The 19,304-nt window shown below is 34.9% G+C and overlaps 5 protein-coding genes across 5 annotated transcripts in view; 3 read left to right on the forward strand and 2 right to left on the reverse strand.

Annotated features, from left to right (window-relative positions):
• Vps26 (vacuolar protein sorting 26) overlaps positions 1 to 19,304 on the reverse strand; it is a 60,748-nt gene that overhangs the window by 14,174 nt on the left and 27,270 nt on the right. The window lies entirely within an intron of this gene.
• On the forward strand, positions 969 to 5,718 carry LOC136999059 (serine-rich adhesin for platelets-like). The gene is made up of 3 exons (XM_067352476.1): positions 969 to 1,556; positions 2,102 to 2,157; positions 2,424 to 5,718. Exons 1-3 carry the CDS (start codon positions 1,533 to 1,535, stop codon positions 5,092 to 5,094), a joined length of 2,751 nt encoding a protein of 916 aa, XP_067208577.1. The 5' UTR covers positions 969 to 1,532; the 3' UTR covers positions 5,095 to 5,718.
• Positions 5,713 to 8,952, forward strand: LOC136999063 (uncharacterized). The gene is made up of 3 exons (XM_067352531.1): positions 5,713 to 8,197; positions 8,463 to 8,515; positions 8,611 to 8,952. Exons 1-3 carry the CDS (start codon positions 8,180 to 8,182, stop codon positions 8,762 to 8,764), a joined length of 225 nt encoding a protein of 74 aa, XP_067208632.1. The 5' UTR covers positions 5,713 to 8,179; the 3' UTR covers positions 8,765 to 8,952.
• Positions 9,583 to 11,987, forward strand: LOC136999060 (uncharacterized). Its single transcript, XM_067352524.1, has 3 exons — positions 9,583 to 9,737; positions 10,138 to 10,208; positions 10,630 to 11,987. Exons 1-3 carry the CDS (start codon positions 9,735 to 9,737, stop codon positions 11,357 to 11,359), a joined length of 804 nt encoding a protein of 267 aa, XP_067208625.1. The 5' UTR covers positions 9,583 to 9,734; the 3' UTR covers positions 11,360 to 11,987.
• LOC105676379 (uncharacterized) lies at positions 12,346 to 14,132 on the reverse strand. Its single transcript, XM_067350900.1, has 3 exons — positions 14,118 to 14,132; positions 13,660 to 13,721; positions 12,346 to 13,514 (listed from the first exon to the last, which is right to left on the reverse strand). Exons 1-3 carry the CDS (start codon positions 14,130 to 14,132, stop codon positions 12,965 to 12,967), a joined length of 627 nt encoding a protein of 208 aa, XP_067207001.1. The 3' UTR covers positions 12,346 to 12,964.

The following is a 19,304-nucleotide window of genomic DNA, read 5'->3' on the forward strand; positions in this document are numbered from 1 at the left end:
GTTTGATCCCAAGAAGAAAACTTGATTTGCCGCTAGACTGGACATTATAAACTCCATTCTAGAATCTTAATTCTTTTTATATTAATTTATGTGTTTTTTCGAACATGTTTGTAACCGGCACCGTAACCACGCCTTTTTCCGTTATCGGCGCTTCTTGGAGTAAATATAATTATGTGGGACTATCACATATACATATGCGGTTTTACGTACACATTCCACGAAAACTACCACCCTTTTTCATCTTTATTGACCAACGGATTTTTATCCGATCGAGCGACTACGACTAAAAGAATTGACACCGGAGATAAGGATCTAATATATATTATTTTTGCGATTCGACAAACAACTTTCCACATTTAAACGATGTGTTAGAAACTTAGCGCTTCGCATTGAAGATGGGAAACTTGCAAACACGCAATTAAAACGCATACAAGTGATTTTACTTTCATTATCAAGCCATTGGCCTTTATTATAACAACTCTCGTGTTAACTTGGAAAATAAACATTTTAATAATGCAAATGTATGTGTATTTACTACACGTTTCTATTATGTATTTTTGAAATGTTATCGCCAGAGTGAAAAAGTTACAACAATATTAAAGCGTCATATATATTGAGCTGTCAAGGAACGGACATGGCATTACGTATCTATATGTTTTCATCTTTGCAATTAAAGATAAACAAGTGTCTATCTTTCCCAGTAAAAGTTTCATACTAATTAATATATGTTTCATACGTCAACGTAGGTTATTAAACTTAAAAATCTATAAATAGACAATGTAACCTGTATTACATATTTATCATAATATCATTTAATTTATCACATAATTATTTATTCGTTTAATAGACAAAATAGTGTAATATTTGTAAGAATTGTTCTAAAATAAATTAACGTGTCAAAGATAAAAAGATTCTTTTATTGGATTTCGTTCCGCACGTAACTCGTATCTATAAGTACAAAAAAGTTCAATATAATATAGATTTTTTTCTTTCAAGAATCTCATTAAACATAAATAAAAAATTATTTTTTATTTAAAAAAAAGTAGAATGCTATAAAGAAATTATTTATTTTAAAGAATATGAATAAGATTGATTTCAAAAATATAAATGCATATCATGAATAAAATTTTCATGAGAGATAGTTTTTGCTCTATAATGTATAATGCATATTTGAACAGTGTTTTATAAATTATTTATTTTTTATTTTTCAAGGTTAGAAAGGTGATTATTGCTTTAAAACGTGACATTAAATTGGATTTCTTTCTCCGTCGTAGTATTTGCCGATAATTTAGAAACTATGTGAGGTTTAAAGAAGGAAATATAGAAAATTAATTGCCTCCCAATACTCACTCGGTGCTTATAGCGTATGGGTAGGGCATTAGATGTCTATGGATGCATTATCAAGCTCATGCTGTAGCATCGACGCTGCACTAACGGGGGAAGCTTTAAAAGAGGTTGCTAATAGTTTGCCGCACTACAGTCGTTCTCGCAGTAGATCAGTGAGGTGAGCGGAATTTCGTGCTAGCTGCGATATGAGGATCACGTGTTTTATTACGGTGAGTGAAGATACAGAACGATCCGAAGAATGATTTTTGCAGTGAGAAAAGTGAACAACGAATGCAATCTATGTGATTAACCGCGTGAATTTACCCAGATAATTAATCAATCGATATGGATTTTTCATTAATTTCCGCCAATTCGTCAATAATGTTTGTGAATAAAAGTTTTGTGAAAAAAATGGATTTCTTATGGATTTTCTTATGAAAGTTTAAAAATTTCTAGCTAATAAATCCAATTTTTAAAATTTTATAAAATAATTAGCGTTGTGCAAAATCTCCTATGATTGTGAATAATTCATTAATAATCTTTTAAATACAATAAAATACTAACATTAGTTTGGATATTTTAACTTTAACTTGAATTTTTTCGTAAAAATATATGCCAAGTGAGAAAATAAGATTTTTTGAATTACAATTAGCAATAAATAATTTGTAGTGCTATGTAAACATATATATTAGTAACGTATATATATTATACTATACGTATATATATTAGTAAACTAGAGAAATATTTTATTCTTTCTTTGTGTATTCGTATGTAGGTCTGTGCGTATCTATCGTCAACTGTATCCTCTAACGTGCTCAAACATGTAAATAGGTAAGCAAATTTAACAAAAAAAATTTTCTATTTTATTCTTTATATTTCTCTAAAAAATAATTTTTTCTTCGATAAGAATTCATCTTTTCATTGTTGTTTTATTAGATTTAACAGTACAAGAATTTAATAAAATCCTAATATAAAATTGCATTTCTGTTGTTAAGCAATATTTTACTCGTTATTGCGTTCTTTATTTCATTATTTCATTACAATTGTTTGTTTCATTATTTAAATAATCGCCTACAATCTGCAATTGACTTCTTTAGGATAACGAGAGGAAACTTGCACGATGAATTGGTCTTTGAAGATGTCACGAAGAAAGGGATAAAGTTCGCTCCCCCATTCTATCCCGAAATATTCACGTTACAGAAACCGTTAGTCCGAAACGAGGTTTTCCAGATGCCTAAAACAATTTACGAGTACATACCTAGGCCTCAACAACAAAAATTTCCAAAACTACCACAACTACTACAACAACCAAAACAAAAACAACAACAATATCATTACAATCGTGGACGTTCGAGAGATGAAACGATGAAACGTTTGAAGACCCGCTCGATCGTCGGGGCGTCGACGTTCGAGTTGAACGACAATCAGGTAATCTCCAAAGATCTGCTCACCAACACCGAAGTGCACGAAGAAAAGCCGATTCATATCGAGCCAGTGCTGCGCGTTACCACGAAGAAGAACGTTTTGGAGTCGATCGTGGACATAGTGAAACAGCTGCTGTACCCGTCGAAGAACGAGCCGGGTCCGATAGTCGGACCTATCAAAATTCCAGGCACCGGGCGCAAGATTTTCCTACGCTTACTCGAGCCGCTCGACCAGAGTCACGTAATGGTGCGTTTCGTCACGCAGCTGAAGGTGCCCGTGGCCGACCTTACGGAGTCAAAAAATCCCGAGGTCATCCCGATACCGCCTGTCATCGATCCCGTCTCCGCGCTCCTAAATCCGCATTCTGGAAACGCCATTCTGTCGGACGCGGCGTTCAGCTCTTCCAATCGAAACGTGGTGCGCGCCAACTTGGGTAAAAGTCGACCGACACAGTCGACCGAGGCGACGAACGCTTTGAATTCGGTGAAGAGTAGTCCTCCGCAAGATCTCCCTGCTACCGTCGCGCCCAGCAGCGATAAGCCATTGAACGAAGCGGAGGCCAACAAGAATGGTTTTCTGAACGCGCAACCGAACCTGGGCAACCAATTCCCGGGCTCGTATTACCACTATCAATCGGCCGACGAGGCTCTGAAGGAGGTGAACGCGATACTTAACGACACGACGATCGTGAACGGCGCTCCGAAGCCCTTAGAGCCCTGGCATCAGTTGACCACGCATCGTCTGCCGCTTCGGCAAATCGCCCCGCTGTATCCGCTCACGACGATGGAACACGATGCGTCCCCGCACGCGAACACGTACAAAGTGCCGAGCGACCCTCTCACCGACACCGGCCCCAACACGTTCCCGGGCCACGAGCAGTACAATTCGGCTCCGGCATCTTACGCCAGCTCGTACGAGCAGCAATACAGCGCGCCGAACTATTATTCTACGTCTTACGATAAGCCGATCGACGTTAATCCCACGGCGAATACTTACTCGGCCCCCTTTCCGCAGCAGAACGAGTTTAACAACATTCCGAGCCCTTACGCGACGTCTTATCAGAACCAGAATCAGAACGAATTCAGTGGCGGTCCGAGCCCCTACTCGACATCTTACGGCAAGCAGTCTGATCTTTACGGCGCGTCCAGCTCTCACGAGGCACCGGTCGCTGTTCCACCTACGCCGGGCTCCTACGCGGTTTCTTACGACAAGCAAAACAATGATCAAACCGGTCTGAGCGCTTCTCAGGGAGCGCTCCGCGTTATAGATCCGCCATCTTATCTCCCTAATCAAAGTAATCAATCGTTCGAACCCGGCCGACCGCTCCGTTACAATTTCAATGACGTGAGCTCGAGCACTAAGCAGCGTGGTGAAACTACCGATCCGGTGATATGGGGTAAAACGAAGCGAGAGAAGAATCAATCGAGTTTCGAAAATAGTCCCGATGTTTTTTCCAATATCAACGACGGTCGCAAATGGGAGCCGTTGACGTTCTTCCAAGAGAACGCGGATTGGCAGGGCGCATCCAAGGCCGAGAGTGAGCTTCGCGAAACGAAGCCACAGCCGAAGAAGTCATCGCGAAACGCTGTCAGTTCGACCGAGCGAACGACCGATCAACGATTACTGAACGGTAAACGTCGCAGCGCGACGGCGACCACTCGCAGCGCGACGGCAACCACTCGCAGCGCGACGGCAACCACTCGCAGCGCGACGACAACTACTCACAGTCCGAGATGCTCGAACGAAGACGGATGTGAGCAAGCAAAACCCACGACCGCTCCGACGCTTCACTCAACGTTGAAGGTTGTCGAGAAGGCGCAGGAAATTGTCAATATCGAATCAATCGCCGTGAAACCGACTGAGAGCAGCACGGCCGAGGCTCTGAGATTAGAAGCCACGAAGAGTCCAGTATTGAGTTCAATGGCGAGCATCACGACGGAGAAACCGGCGCTGCTGATAATGATCGAGAATCCTGTGACAGAGTTATCGCTGCCACTGATCAGAACGACAAAGAGTCCTCTGATCGACAGTACGGAGAGATTAATCGCGCACGAAGCATTGAATAGACAAGCGGTGAGTAAAGTGAAGGCGAAATCGACGGTGAGCAGTACGACTGAAAGTATATCGCCAAATAGCGCGACGAAGGTGTCGAATAACACGACAAAGAAATTGCAGCTGCCAAAAAGGCCTATGATAATGAAGAAACCGACGTTCATAATGAAGAGAATAGAAGAGAACAGTACGAAGAAAACGACGACGAGTAGCACGACGCAGAAATCGACGACGAAGAGGACGATAAGAACGAAATACCAAGGCGCGAAAACGAAGTCGAGTACCACTTGATATTTTATTTATTAATAACGCAATTATCTTGTTTTAGGCACAATCGAGGGTGAAAACGCGCATTTCTACGCATTTATACATTTGTCACAACATGATGCGTCATAATGTTCAAAATGATCCTTCATGTTTTATTAGCAACAAGGTTGACAACTAAACAGGTTATCTGTATGCATGTGTGTGTGTATAAACGTGAAATGTATTATATATATGTAATATAAAATAATCTAACACGTAAAAATATCAGGTATTTCAGGTATAATTACACTACGAGCAGTGCTTAATTTACTCTTCCGCTCTTAAACTGACACTGATGTTTAAGTACTTGAACAATATTCATGAAAATAATACATTTAAAGTATTATACAAGGATATATTAATGATAATTATTTGTAGACACTCAAGTGAATTTAGAACTAATAATTTGCAAAAAAAATGAAGACAGTTGCATATGAAGCATATTCATTTTACACTGAATATGAAGTTTGCGAGTAATGAAATATTAGATAATCATGTATATTATCTTTACACCATATTTTTTGCTCATCAGCAGATTTCAAGATTATCGTCATTCCTTTTATTTACGAATTCCTGGATTAAATCAGGGACTCAATCTTTTTTTTTTTTTTATTAATTGTATAAATTTTATTTAAAAATACATGAAAAACTAAAAATTTGTTATTTGTCCGCATTTCGATAGTTTTATTGAACAAAATTTGTCAATATCGAAATATGTTGCCGAATTCTTAGATGAAAGGCGTAGCCATAATTCTAAATCATGCTTTATATGTATTGAACTATCTATTTTGTTAATAAATATTCTTTTTCAGAGCTTTATTGGTTTTTAGGCATATTATCATTGTATTTATCATTGTACTAGTTTAAAATTGTTATATGAATAAAAACCAAAATTGTTGTATAACATATTTTTATCTTATCCACCAATTCATAATATTTAGGGTAAATGGTTATTTCACATTCGGTTTGTTCTAATTTCTCTAATTGTTTCTCTTGAAGTAAATTACATTTTACATGACGGATGAGAAAGTAATATATTTATATAAATAATGCAGCTATTATTATTAAACTACAATTAGGAATCCACTCATTGTTAGAAAGTTTTGATGTACATTTCAGATACATTTATAATACAGTTTAACGTGATTTACGTTAAATGCGAAAGTTTATTTTAACATCTTTGCCATGAAAACAAGTGCGCAAAAATTAGCGATGTAGAAAATGATAATATGTGAAAATATTACCACGAAAGTATAACAAATACCTATTAAAAATCCGAACTAAATAGTTTTATATTTTATTTAGACTTTAATGGGGCAACAATCTTATAGCAATAAAAATTTCTCGTTTTTATAAATTTGCATTTTTTGAAACAAATAAGGATACAAAACACGAGCGATTTAACGCTTGCAGAGATCCGACACATATGAAAATTAAGTAAAAACTGTCTTGTTTTTGTCAATTTGGGGCTTGACATAAAAAGAACAGTTGAAAAGAGAAAAGAAACGTCATTATACTGGTTTTCGATAATTGCATTGATCCACATTGAAATATATCGAGCGTATCCGCGGGATATCGAAGAGGAGAGCGAGGGTGACGAGTGGTAGAAACATGAGCGATGAACACAGTGCGCTTTCCAAGTCATGGTCACGGCCTTTGCATTGATCGTCGAACGGTTTTCCATCCGTCAGGGATTAACGTGGCCGTGAAATCAACGCGGCCGGCGATTATAATCACGATCGCCACGAGGCGGTCACGCCGCGGCGATCTTTTCTACCATTTCTTCTCTTTTCCTCGGCCAGAAATGGCGTTGTTTGGAAAACGCGCGCGCATTACTAATCGCAGAAACGCGTGTGTACATATACGCGTGTAGGTGGCATTTCTTACAATACTTTCCAGCGATATGTCGATTTCACTTTTAATTAGCTCTCGTATACGGCACTTAATTACATAGATTGATTTGCTGCGTGCGCAGCAGCATCTTTAAGATGCTGCGATTCAAGGAGGATAATGCGCTTCCTCATTCTTCCGAAGCTAAATTATTATACTTTGAAAAGATTATGATGAAAGTCGTATTTACGCGAGTCATTGAAAAGTTCCCGGAATTAAGTACAAATGATCGATATAGATATAGATATCGATATAAATTCTGGAAAAAAGATTTCTGTAATTGCTAAGGCTGTAATCGTCTCAAATAAATGTGCTACTAATGAATTGTGTACAAAAAAGCTTTCCACAATTTACATTTCCATATAAGTGTGATTTCAAAGTATTTCAATAGAAAAAATCAATGGAAGCATGATTTATTGCCACATTCATCTTATTCATCTGTTTTAATTCCCTCTCTAATTTGTATCTATTCTGTGGATAAAAAATTTTTTTCTAGTAAGAGATCTTTTTGTTATAAAAAAGTGCAAGAAGCGGTTGATGAATATTTTATATGCCTTGATAAATCGGAGTTTCGTAATGATATAATAAATTTAGAGTATCGTGAGTTCAAAAGCATTAATGTTTTATAAAAAACATTATATTAAAAGGTAAAAATAATTTTAAAATTATATAAATCATTTTTCTATTCCATTCCGAGAACTTTTCAAATGGCCAATATATGTAGTTCGTCGCAATTGGAAAATTTGTTGTTTTATACATAAAAATATGAATAAAAGTTTTTGAATAAAGAAGTAGATTGTAGAAATCAATTGTAGAAATGATCATAGTTTGATTTGTTCAGAGTAGTGATACATTCCGAACTAGATCTAGGTAATGAATTCAATCACCTATATAATAATAATAATTTTATGTTCTGAGTTTTATCAGATCAACGTGAAAAACCGGCGGTTTCCAAGATAAAAATCTGATATAAATACGGTATTGTAGAGTGGTAATCACAATAGTGCGGGATAGATATGGGGCGGAGTTTCGCAGATACTATATGTAGCATTGCGCCCCGCTAGTAGTCGGTTGGTACTATATAAACGATCCCGCTTTATAGCAACATATCGTAGAAGATATCTCTCAATTGGCCGAGGTGCTTCGAGCTTTGCACAGAAGCAGACCAGTGTTTTCCACAATGAGCAAGAAGTTTTTGGTAAGATGTTTCTCTATATCATATTTAAATTTTAATTAAATTTAGCCTTTAATTAGACTCCTTATTTGACTTAATTTATATATTTTGTTTGTAGTAGAATAATATTGAATGTTATGTAATAACATTTAATTAAGTTCAATTCAACGTGTTTAATTTTTGCACGGCCATTTCGTTATTTCTTTTTTTAAATAAAGAATATTTAATATAATTCTTGCAGAATAATAAAGTATGTAATAATAATGATTGATATTTTTGTTTGTTGCAGTACAGTATCTTGTTCTTTATAGTCTTTATACTGTTACATGAATCGACCGAATCGTAAGTATCATGCAGAAATAGCAGTATAACCTAAATGCAATTCTCAAACATGTGAGATATTTGTAAAAATGTTGTAACTTGAATTTTTCTTTTAGAAAAAAAGTGGTGATACACGTGCCTTATAAGGTGAAGAATGTGAAACATACGCACACAATCTATAAAATACTAAAACCACAACATCATCGCCGTGAATTAAAATACGATGACGATGACGATTATGATGAATATGACGGCTACCGAAAACGATAATGATATATTATATTTTCATAGATTATTGTAGTAGCAACTCACGTATGAGTAAATTCAAAGAACAGTCATTAGCTTGTTATTAAATACAATTTTATTTGATCATTTTGGGAGATTTTCCGTCACTTTATGTTGCGTAATTTAGATGACATTATTGTTTATTTTGTAAATAAATGACATGTGAATACTGATTACTTTTTTATAATTTCCCCATAAAACCATTCTCAATATGCAAATAAACACAATATTTTTCTGCTTTGACAAAAATAAAAAATAATTATTTTTACTAACTTTTTTTTATTCGTAAATTAGATAATTTTTAAGTGTGTCTAGTTTCCGTAATATTTCTAATATTTATAGAATTTGAACTCAGAGTTAAATTTTGCTTCATTAAATTATTTATCATATGTGATCTCCTTTGAGAAATATGTGCAAAATTGTAAAATAATACGCTTGTAAAGTTAGCAACGTCCAAAATTTAACCTAAAAGATAAATATGCGATAAAAATATTGCATTTAACTAAACTACTTATCTATTTATAATCTTTAACCAAGCATGCATTTCGCTGAAGCAATTAGCATGGTAAGATTTTATTAAATTTTTTCTGTGATTTTCTTTCATTGTCATCAATCGTTTTTTATATCAATTGAGAAACGTTAAAAGAAGAATATTCTCTTAGAACAAAATAAAACAAACAATTTCACCGCGACACTGAACTTGGCCGATTCTGTATGGTTTATTGACCCTATAATTTCTAAAGCAATATCAGTTACGGATCGATAGATGAAGAATATCACCGGAAGAATAGCGAAAGTGATCATCGGCCGTGAACTGTATCGTGGTACTCGTTTCACGAGATTCGCTTCGATGAAAAGAAGATAGCATATAAATGGCAATAGCCGTCGTCGACAATGTCAAACGACTATTGACCACCGCGTTAGCGATCACTTGTGCGACTTTTCGGAATAAATCATGGTAACAAAATGAAAATAGTTAAGCGCCGAGGTGGATGAAAATCGCGCATACAGAGAATGTGCGACTTATTTATACAACGATTATCGCGCATTCTTAGTTTGCAAAAGCTTTAACACGTGACAATTAATGGAAATATAATCCGCATAAATACAAGTGTGAAATTTTTTAAAAAGCTATCGAGCTCTGCACGATTACTTTCGAATATTATAATTAGTTCGAATATTGCCGTTAAGAGTTATACGTGCTGATATTGGTCTTGCATATGGAGTTAAAATCAGCGAGAGATCGTAGATATATTGGTACAACGGAATCGTGATCACCGAGCGTAAATATAAGCGGATTAATTCAGGCAACGCGTTATGGCTGATCTAAGTGTAACGACCGTGACTTTGTGTTTCAGAGAATCGTTATCGGTCTGCTTCTCATTCTGTCGAGCGAGATGTTGCCCGGCGGAAGCGCCGGCGAGGAACAGTGAGTACGCAACAATTGTCGTGTGATTAAATTTTATCCATCTCGCAGATTGCATGAAATCGCGCGCCTTCGTTAAAGAGGCGCGCGGCGCTTAAACGTAGTCGCGGAGAGCTTTACGCTTTCTCGTGGCGAAAATCGTAGTTCACGCTCACTCTCATTCTCACTGTTGTCAAATTAAGGAATGCACCTGCTTATTTATTTCGTATTACGCCGCTGCTCGAGGATAATTAATCTCCTACAATTGCTAGCGTGATTTGAATTTATAATACATCTTTGTATAATACATCTATTACATACAATCTTTGAAATATTAAGTTATTAGGAGGAACGATATATTGATAGCAATAGCGCATTGATGGCTTTTTTCGCCGGACGTTGAACTGACTTTTTCCATTCATCACGATTATATTTTGATTAACAGCGTGCATTTCAAGATTTACGTGCCGGAAGTCATAAATCATCAGATCCACACAAAGACGGTGTTCATACACATTCACAAACCGGATATCTCGATACCGAAGAAATCGAAACCGAAGGCGGAAGCGCCAAAGAAGAATCATCATACAGAAACACATTACGAAGATTGGAGTTCCTGGAGCTCTTACGGCTACAATAACGATCACGATGATGTGCCGGGCAACGATCTGTCGATCAAGAATCAAAAGGATCACAAGGATCACGGTGTTCACAAAGAGATGGCTCACAAGCACAATAATCCCTTCCTTCCGTATCATCGGGATTCTTACATGCCCGTGTCGCAACACAACGACAAGCCTGATCATCTAAAAGAGCAGCACGACTATATGATGGAGTATCCTCGTCCACCGCAGTACGCGGTGCAGGAGGACATCAAGGAAACAGATCACAACGGCATCGAGCCCTACGTACATATGTACGAGGAAGGTTACAGCAAGGGAGGCGAGTCCGTAAGTGGACACGTCTACTCGGGCGATGTCACCAAGTTCTACGAGGGCAAGCATGAGAAGGGCGCGCACTCGGCTGAGGAGTACGAAAATGACGAACACGAACAAGAAGCGAGGAAGAAAACGCATGCCGGCCGTTACTTCGTCGATGATTCGGATTATCAGCACGATAATAATAAGTATAAAGCGAATAAACGCGTGTCGCGCAGAATATTCGTCTTGTCGTAAAGTCACAGAAACGGATATAAGATAGATCGTGCCAATAATAAGTATTAATTACTCAAAGAAGTATTACATTTAAAAGTTTTTCGCTATTAAGATAATAATTAACATTGTAATTCTGCTCAACTGCTGATTAATAAGTGCTAGGAGATAATATAATATATAAAATTTTGCCTTTAGCATCTAATGAAACTGACGATAAAAATCGGTGAAATAACGGAATTCTCGTTTATGAAAGCATTAATTCTACTCACAGCACCTATATTATACGTAACAACCAGCCTGTTTATTGTTGCCTCGGGCATTCTCGTGCGCAAAGAGTTCTGCCTTCTTGATTACGCGAGAAGGCTTCCGCATTACAGAAATCGTGACAAGATTAATAACTATTTCAAAAATGTATATTTTAAATCTATATGTTAATTTTAAATGTTTGCAAATTGATACTTTGTATCACTAAAACTTTAAAAAATTTTTTATTTTTTGATATAATAGACAGGCGATTAAAATTTTTAATAATTTCAAAATATTTTTTGAATTTGAAAAAACTTTTATGTTGAATGCCTGGAGAAGCGTTTACGTTTTTCTCGTGATTAAACGATGAACGATATGCCTGTCAATATGCAACCAGTTATACTTATAAGCGTTCAAACGATGAATAACGAAGAAATATCGCTGAAAATTTAAATTTAATACAAATATTAAATAAATATCAATTGGTGATAATAAATAAGAAATTATAGACTAAAAAGAATTATATATTATAGAATTATTAAGTAGACTTATATAATTATATAATATAAGTATAAATATATGTGTAAAATTCTTGCTATTTTGAGAATTTAATAAATTAGTGAAATATACAAGAATGTTTTGAATTATGTGTTATGTTATTTTAAATATATTTTGATTTTAAACAACTTTAAGCTTTTTATTTCTAGTAGGTCTTTCCAATCATTAAAAAACAATAGATGGAAATACTATTTAGTAAATAATGAATACATCTCAATTTTTCTCAAACTAACTTCGTTAGAGATATATTTAAAGTATTTTTGGAATATAAAGGATCAATTCGAAATACGAACAATAAAAATATGCATTATTTATTCATCATGTTTGTAACAGAAAAATATAGATATAAAAATAATATACAGTAGAATAACAACGAATAACAATATTTACATACACATTATGCTTAAAGAACATGTCAAAGATTCAACGAGAGTGACTCAGACTAGAGATATAAAAGTAAAAAAGGTATCCATATTTTTTTCAATATCTAATTGCAATATTCTGCAGTTTCGAATGCAGTTAATAACTCCACAATTTCTGCAATTTTATCTTAATAATTAATATAAAAGGCACTTATAAATACTTGGATAATTAATACAAAAAATTAAAACAAATTAACAAGTGGAACGATTAATTATCCGAAAAAAGATCACTCTCTATAATACGATTAAAATGAATTATATGAGACAACAGTTCAGTGGAAAACGAGGATAGAGAAGATCTTCATACACTTCAAAGGATCCTGAGTCAATTATTTTAAAGCTTTATCTTTATCGAAAAGTATCAATATTATACGCGAAAACTCTTCCTAATAAAGTCTTCCTAACGACGCGACCAGTCGTGACCTCCGCCTCCCAATCCGTTCCCACCTCCGAATCCGCCTCCAAAATCGTAACCGCCACCACCGTGATCGCCACCGCTAAGCTCGAAGTGACCACCGCCGCCGCCGCCACCGCTAAGCTGGAAGTGACCACCGCCGCCGCCACCGCCCAAATCGTGTCCTCCGCCGCCACCGCCTAAATCGTGTCCTCCGCCGCCGCCACCGCTCAAATCGTGTCCTCCGCCACCACCCCCGAAATCATGTCCTCCGCCGCCACCCCCGAAATCATGTCCTCCACCGCCACCCCCGAAATCATGTCCTCCGCTGAGATCGTGACCGCCACCTCCGAAACCGCCGTCACCACCGCCGCCGCCGCCATGAACCGGATGCCCCACTGTGTAGCCAAGTACTTCGTATTTATCACCACCGCCGTGATGTATATGTTTCGTGATTGTATGCGTATGATGGATGGTCTTGACTTTATACGGCACGTGAATTATCACATGCTTGCTAAAAAAATTATTAAAGATTTTGCTCAATTTAAAAAAGTAGAAATTGTGCGATTATAGTTTCATTACACGAATTATTGTATAGAATTAGTGCTTTAAGAGCATTTGACTTAAGTATCAGTTATTCTAATTATTACTTATTTATTCTATATTATTTTAATTGCTAATAAGCTAGTTTAGAAACTTACTGTCCACCATGGCCACCGGCGTTGGCTAAATTAAATAGTATAACGATTAGGAGAAGATTCAACTGAAAATAATAAACATTATTCAGTAAAGACTTTTAATAAAATTAATCAAAATTAATTTATACCGTTTTAACTAACACGAGTAACAAGGTATATCAAATTACAATCGAATATTTCGTATAAGAAAGAAAGTATACTATACTTTCAAAAACAATTTCTTGTTTATTAAAAAAATTTTTTTAAATAATTCCAAAGTATTTAGAAAATGAAACTTTCCTGAGATTTGTATTTCCGGAACTCGCGAAACGAGCAATCCTATTATCTTCTTTGATTAAGCACAGGATCAAAATCACACGCGATAATCCTTCTTTATCTTCCAAAATTATAATCGTCACTTTTACCGTTTCGTCCTTGTTATGGGTCGATCAATAAGAATAATAATCCATCGGAAAACTTACCAAAAGACCCGACATTTCGCGTCGTCTTTTCATCCTTCCGTTTAGGATAAGACCAGCGAGGAAGGTGTCGCCACAAGAGGCCGATGAAGAAGTAGCGACAGGCGGAAAACTACGATAAGTAATCAACGAGGAAGCACCATATGTGTATTTCTCCGCGCGGTTTCGGTAGTGGTTTCGATCTGACGACTACCGCGAATACGCGTGCCGCTTTTATACATGTACGTGATACAAGTCGGATAAGAATGAAAGGGAGTCTTTTGCTACTTGTGTATCGTGCTTGTGAAAGGAGTCGCCTAATGGCTTCCTGTGGTAAAAAAAGTCACTCTGAACGCGGAGCTAGTTAGGGGGGTAAGCGCTTTCCTCCCTCGCCATTCGCTCTCTTTGTGCATTTCCTCCTTTTTGATTAGATCTGTGACAGGCCTTTCTTCCTTCTAATGAAAGGTAGACGCCGGGTGAACGGCCAAGATCAAGATCAGAATCATAACTCGAACACGAAACAGGCGGATATCGCGTCGCACCATTCGTTCGTTCGTTTCACTAGTCTTTCGCGTCTCCCGAGAGGAAGGATCGTATGGCGTTTTCGCTTTTTGATTAAAGCAATCGTATCCTTTCACGTGCGATTAGAATAATGAAAATAATTATAATATATATATTAATAGGAAATAATTAAGACATTGTAACTTAAAAAAAAAAAAAAATTAAAAAATTTAAAATTTCAAAAATATTGTGTATATTTTTTATTCGAAATAATTGAATATTTGATTTACTGAAGTATTTGAATATTCAAGAATTCAAAACGGAGGAAATATTGCAAAATTTTTCATTCGTGCTTATTATAGAAATGCAAAATCACAGTGAAAATGAAAGATGATTGTCATCATTAGCTCTTGACATTGCAGTTTGTAAATGATCTTCTCAACGAGAAGCCATTTGGTGACTCCTTTCTCTTCTCTGTCTCTTTCTATTTCCGCCTTGAGAAAGGAACCGACAATCGGTTGAACATCATTTAACCGTGACTAACATTTATGAGAATTGCTTGTAGATAGATAAAATAGTGCACTGTCTATATTTCTGCCGCATTCTACTTGAAAGTTCAGTAATTGCTGCCACCTATCAGCAAACTACTAATGCTTGACATGTACATTTATATCATCGCAGTCGTGTACCACACTATTTTTACTCTTATCGGAATAACATCGTATATTAGAACGTGCTACGTTATCTATGACAGGAGAAATGTTGAAATGCTTCGATTAATTTTCTCACATTTTATATAATATTACTGGCATATGAAAAAGGGCAATTATTTATATTTTTATCATACTTATATCATGCTTTGCATCCGTAAATATACTTTTTAATGGTAACTAAGTTTAATAAACGTTACAGAAGATAACAAATGATGTAAAATAGGAATGACGGCAAATACTTTTGCGATGATGAACGCTTTCGAAAGATTTACATAGTATAAACAGATGAATATATGTGTACAGATTCGTATCTCCATATAATTGTACAATTTTTCATTGAAATGCAAATCAAGCAATTAACGGCAATACGATACCAGATTCACCCGATATAGAATATTTGAGAAAGTTTGGTGCATTTCTCACATGTGCTTAATTAAAATTGTATTAAAAATCATAGCTTTTCTTCCGTTAATCTGATATGCAATTAATTTTTTATTCATTCAATGTTAATTGTTACATTTTTAACAAGCAAAATTTTTTTTTATAAGTTTGTAATAAAAAACTTGCTAAATAAGTAATAAAATTTTGTTTTCTTCTAATAGCAGAATGATAATTGAATACTAATGGTATTTTTTGAAATATTAAAGTAACGGTGACTGAATGATATTGGTGGATGATAAAAATCGAATTTTAAATTCTAAAGTCATTCTGATTTACTTTTACTCTTACTGGCTTCTGTTTGAATGTTAGGAATGACTCTTATGATCCACTCTCATACTTTCTCTAAAGTGTGGTTTCTTAATTTACTCTTTCATACTGTTCTCAAGGTATTATTAAATTGCTCCAAAAATTGTTTCCTTAATTTTTACAACGGAAAGAAATCTTACTCAACGTACAATAATGCGCTACAAAAGCATGCTGTTTCGTAATACATGCGTAGCTCGTTAAAATCAAGAAAAAAATGAGTTTAAAATCAGATTACGATAAGAAAGAAGTAGAAAAAGATATCATCAAACTCCTAAAATGCGACAAAAATTAAAAAAATTTGGGAATATAAATTAGAATACTTTAACATTATTTATAAAAATCTTAATAATGTATAAGTAAATGCACTTTAAAGATTGCAAAGAAGAAATTGCGAGTTAACAAAAAATAGAATTAGATAAATCAGTCTTATAGCATGCACGCTATATAAAATTGGTATTCTTCCGGCGATCGCCGATAAATCGCGGAAGTGGAATAATCTATTTCCCCTTCCCGAAGAAGCATTCGCAAGGTGGAGCTGATAATGCAGAAACGCAGAAAGGCCGTGGCGATGACCGAGAGCCGTTCACTCTCTGAAATTTGTGCTTACCTTCACAAATCGCGCCTAGAGAAAGGGAAACCGATCCTGCGCGTGTCTCGCAAAACGCGCGCAACAGCAAATTACACGTGTATGCCGTGCCGCGAGACGCGATGCGGTACTCGAGCGAAAACAAAAACGAGTAACACGCGATACAATTTATCCTTTTCCTTACGGCTCGCAAGACCGTGACAGTGAACTCTCTACTGGAGGAATCCGATCCGCCCAGTGTCAGAGTGAATGTACAGGGTGTTACGTTTCAGTCTGTCAGCGGCATCGCCCTGGGAAAATACGCGGACTAGATTTAAATCGAATATCGAATAGAACGATTCGGAATCGGATTAGTTTCGCCGACGTCACTCGTATTCTTCGGACAGTCAGTTAATTTTGACCACAATTCACATGAGAACGAGTAAAAAAAAGAAAACAAAGAGAATTAGTTAAAAACTATTACGGCATTTAACGGTGAAAGTAGTACTGAATGTTTTAGAAGTCGGAGAAACTAAAATGCGGTTACAATGTGAAGAAGTATTAGTCGCAAGAGATTTACTTTTAGTTATATATATCTATGAATAGTAATTGTTCTAATTTCATAAAACCGCAATTATTATCGCAATTAGAAACTGTCACTTTAATCGTCCATAATGCGTTGGGAAAATTTTCAACTATTGTTGAATGTAACTAAAAACAAAATAAAACAGTAAAACAATAGATTGATGTAAGAAACGATGCTATTGAATTAAATATTTAAATTGATATTTAATTAAATATCTAATTTAATATTTAAATTAATTTAATTTAAATTAATTTGTTTATAATGCAAAGTCTATACTTTATTTTATATCTGTACTAATTTATAATAAATTTATTCTATTCCTATTTTTCCTGACTAAATATATTTTTTTGCTTCTACACCTTTTATCAGATTTTTATTTAATCTCTTTCTCGCCTCTAATTTCTTTATCAGATAAGTATAAATAATACACTGTAGTACTTGAGAAAGAAGAGTGCATTGCATATTAATACTTTAATTGCCATATCACGTATTTGAGTGACACGTATCTATGTTTCCGTAAAGAACTCAATGAAAACAAGGTGTGGCGACTTTGTTCTTTGTGAAGTTTATGCTCAAAAGTAGCTTGGCAATCTAAATATTAAAAAATCTGCAAGTGATTATTTATTCACATTGATGGCTCCCCATTAAACATTGATGGAACCCCATAATTATCTTATCGTTTCTGGGAAGTAATAACTAATAAGAGTTTAAATAGCGATTAAACCTATAAAGAATATAAAATCAGACTATTCAGATACAACTTATTATAAAAGAATTAATCTATTCGCACAATAATTTCAAAATTAGCTTTTCTTTTCACGGTGACTTCAGATTTATTTATGTATTATTATAACATAGATTAATTGCGTGAAAGTTCACTGGACAATTTCCTTTCTGTTTTTATGCGAGAATAATGTCTTATACTTGATAAAATTAATAGTACATAACGTTTAATAGAATTGCAAGGTGAGGTGATTAGAAGAATATTAAGTTAAAAAGAAAACATAAAATTTGCTGAATAGTTTCGAACCATACTCTCTCTCCAAATTGCACCTTATATACATATACTCGATCTTGTAATAGATCAATTTGTCGGCCGTTCTCGCCGCGTTATACCGCTTTGGAACATTAACATCTGAAGGAAGGCGGAAGGTATTGCAATTTTCTCGTTCCGCAGTGAAGTTTCCGGTACGTTAGATTTTATTGCAAATTCATGTTGCTGTGCATGAATTTTTTTAGTTGATTTGATACTTGTAACTGCTCATTGCATTTAGCATAATCTTTTTTATTTTGTTTTTATTCGGAAAACAAAAGAATATTGAAAATGTATAATTTAGACGATCATTGATGTGTTTAAATACCTAAATTTTTAAATATTTTTATGAAAAATAAAGTTACATAAGTTAAAAATTACTAGCATACTTTTGTTTAGAAAAAATCATTAAAATATGTCATAGAAATATCTTTTATATTCATATTTAACTGTAACATGTTTCAAGAATAAAAAATGTAAGTCCATAGGTACCTAAATTGTTTAGTTGAAAGCGTGACTAAGAGCGTTAAAAAATTGCGAACTATACACGGTTATTAATCTTTTAATCATATCCTAGCTCGTAAAATTCACTGACTAGTATAACGATTATATGTAAAGTTGCACAAAATCATGAAAAGTTGCATTTAGTGACTCATTTAACCACGTTATCTTTATTACACAAGAATTTGTAATGTGTGTTATTATAAGCAAGTAATTATTATAAGTAAGAATTAGTTTGAAACAAATAACAATTTTTAAAGTAAAAACTTTTCCGAAATAAGAGGACAATACAATACTTTTCTCATAAAAATTGTAATGTATTACAAATATAGCTTGATTTGAACAAACTCACTATATATTTCCACTATATATATGCCATATATTTCTAAATATGATATGTATAATACATATTTTCTAGAAAAATTATTAATATTTCTAATTTATTATGAAAAAAATGGATTTTCATGTTGTTTTTTACGCCAAGAGGCAGAGATAGTTGATATGATAAAATAATATGTAGTCCTTGTTGAAAAAGGCATGAGGTTAGAAACTCGACCTTGAATTT

Source organism: Linepithema humile, chromosome 3 (genome assembly GCF_040581485.1).
Source record: "Linepithema humile isolate Giens D197 chromosome 3, Lhum_UNIL_v1.0, whole genome shotgun sequence".
NCBI classification, from domain to species: Eukaryota; Metazoa; Arthropoda; class Insecta; order Hymenoptera; family Formicidae; genus Linepithema; species Linepithema humile.

Excerpts from the sequence above, each read along its gene's own strand:
- LOC105676379 (XM_067350900.1), bottom strand. Across the intron at positions 13,515-13,659 it reads GCCGGTGGCCATGGTGGACA|CTACTTTTTTAAATTGAGCA; the intron begins GTAAGTTTCTAA and ends ATCGCACAATTT.
- LOC136999060 (XM_067352524.1), top strand. Across the intron at positions 10,209-10,629 it reads GGAAGCGCCGGCGAGGAACA|CGTGCATTTCAAGATTTACG; the intron begins GTGAGTACGCAA and ends TTTGATTAACAG.
- LOC136999063 (XM_067352531.1), top strand. Across the intron at positions 8,516-8,610 it reads TTACATGAATCGACCGAATC|AAAAAAAGTGGTGATACACG; the intron begins GTAAGTATCATG and ends TTTTTCTTTTAG.
- LOC136999059 (XM_067352476.1), top strand. The coding sequence starts at position 1,533 with ATGAGGATCACGTGTTTTATTACG. Across the intron at positions 1,557-2,101 it reads GGATCACGTGTTTTATTACG|GTCTGTGCGTATCTATCGTC; the intron begins GTGAGTGAAGAT and ends ATTCGTATGTAG. Across the intron at positions 2,158-2,423 it reads GTGCTCAAACATGTAAATAG|GATAACGAGAGGAAACTTGC; the intron begins GTAAGCAAATTT and ends TGACTTCTTTAG.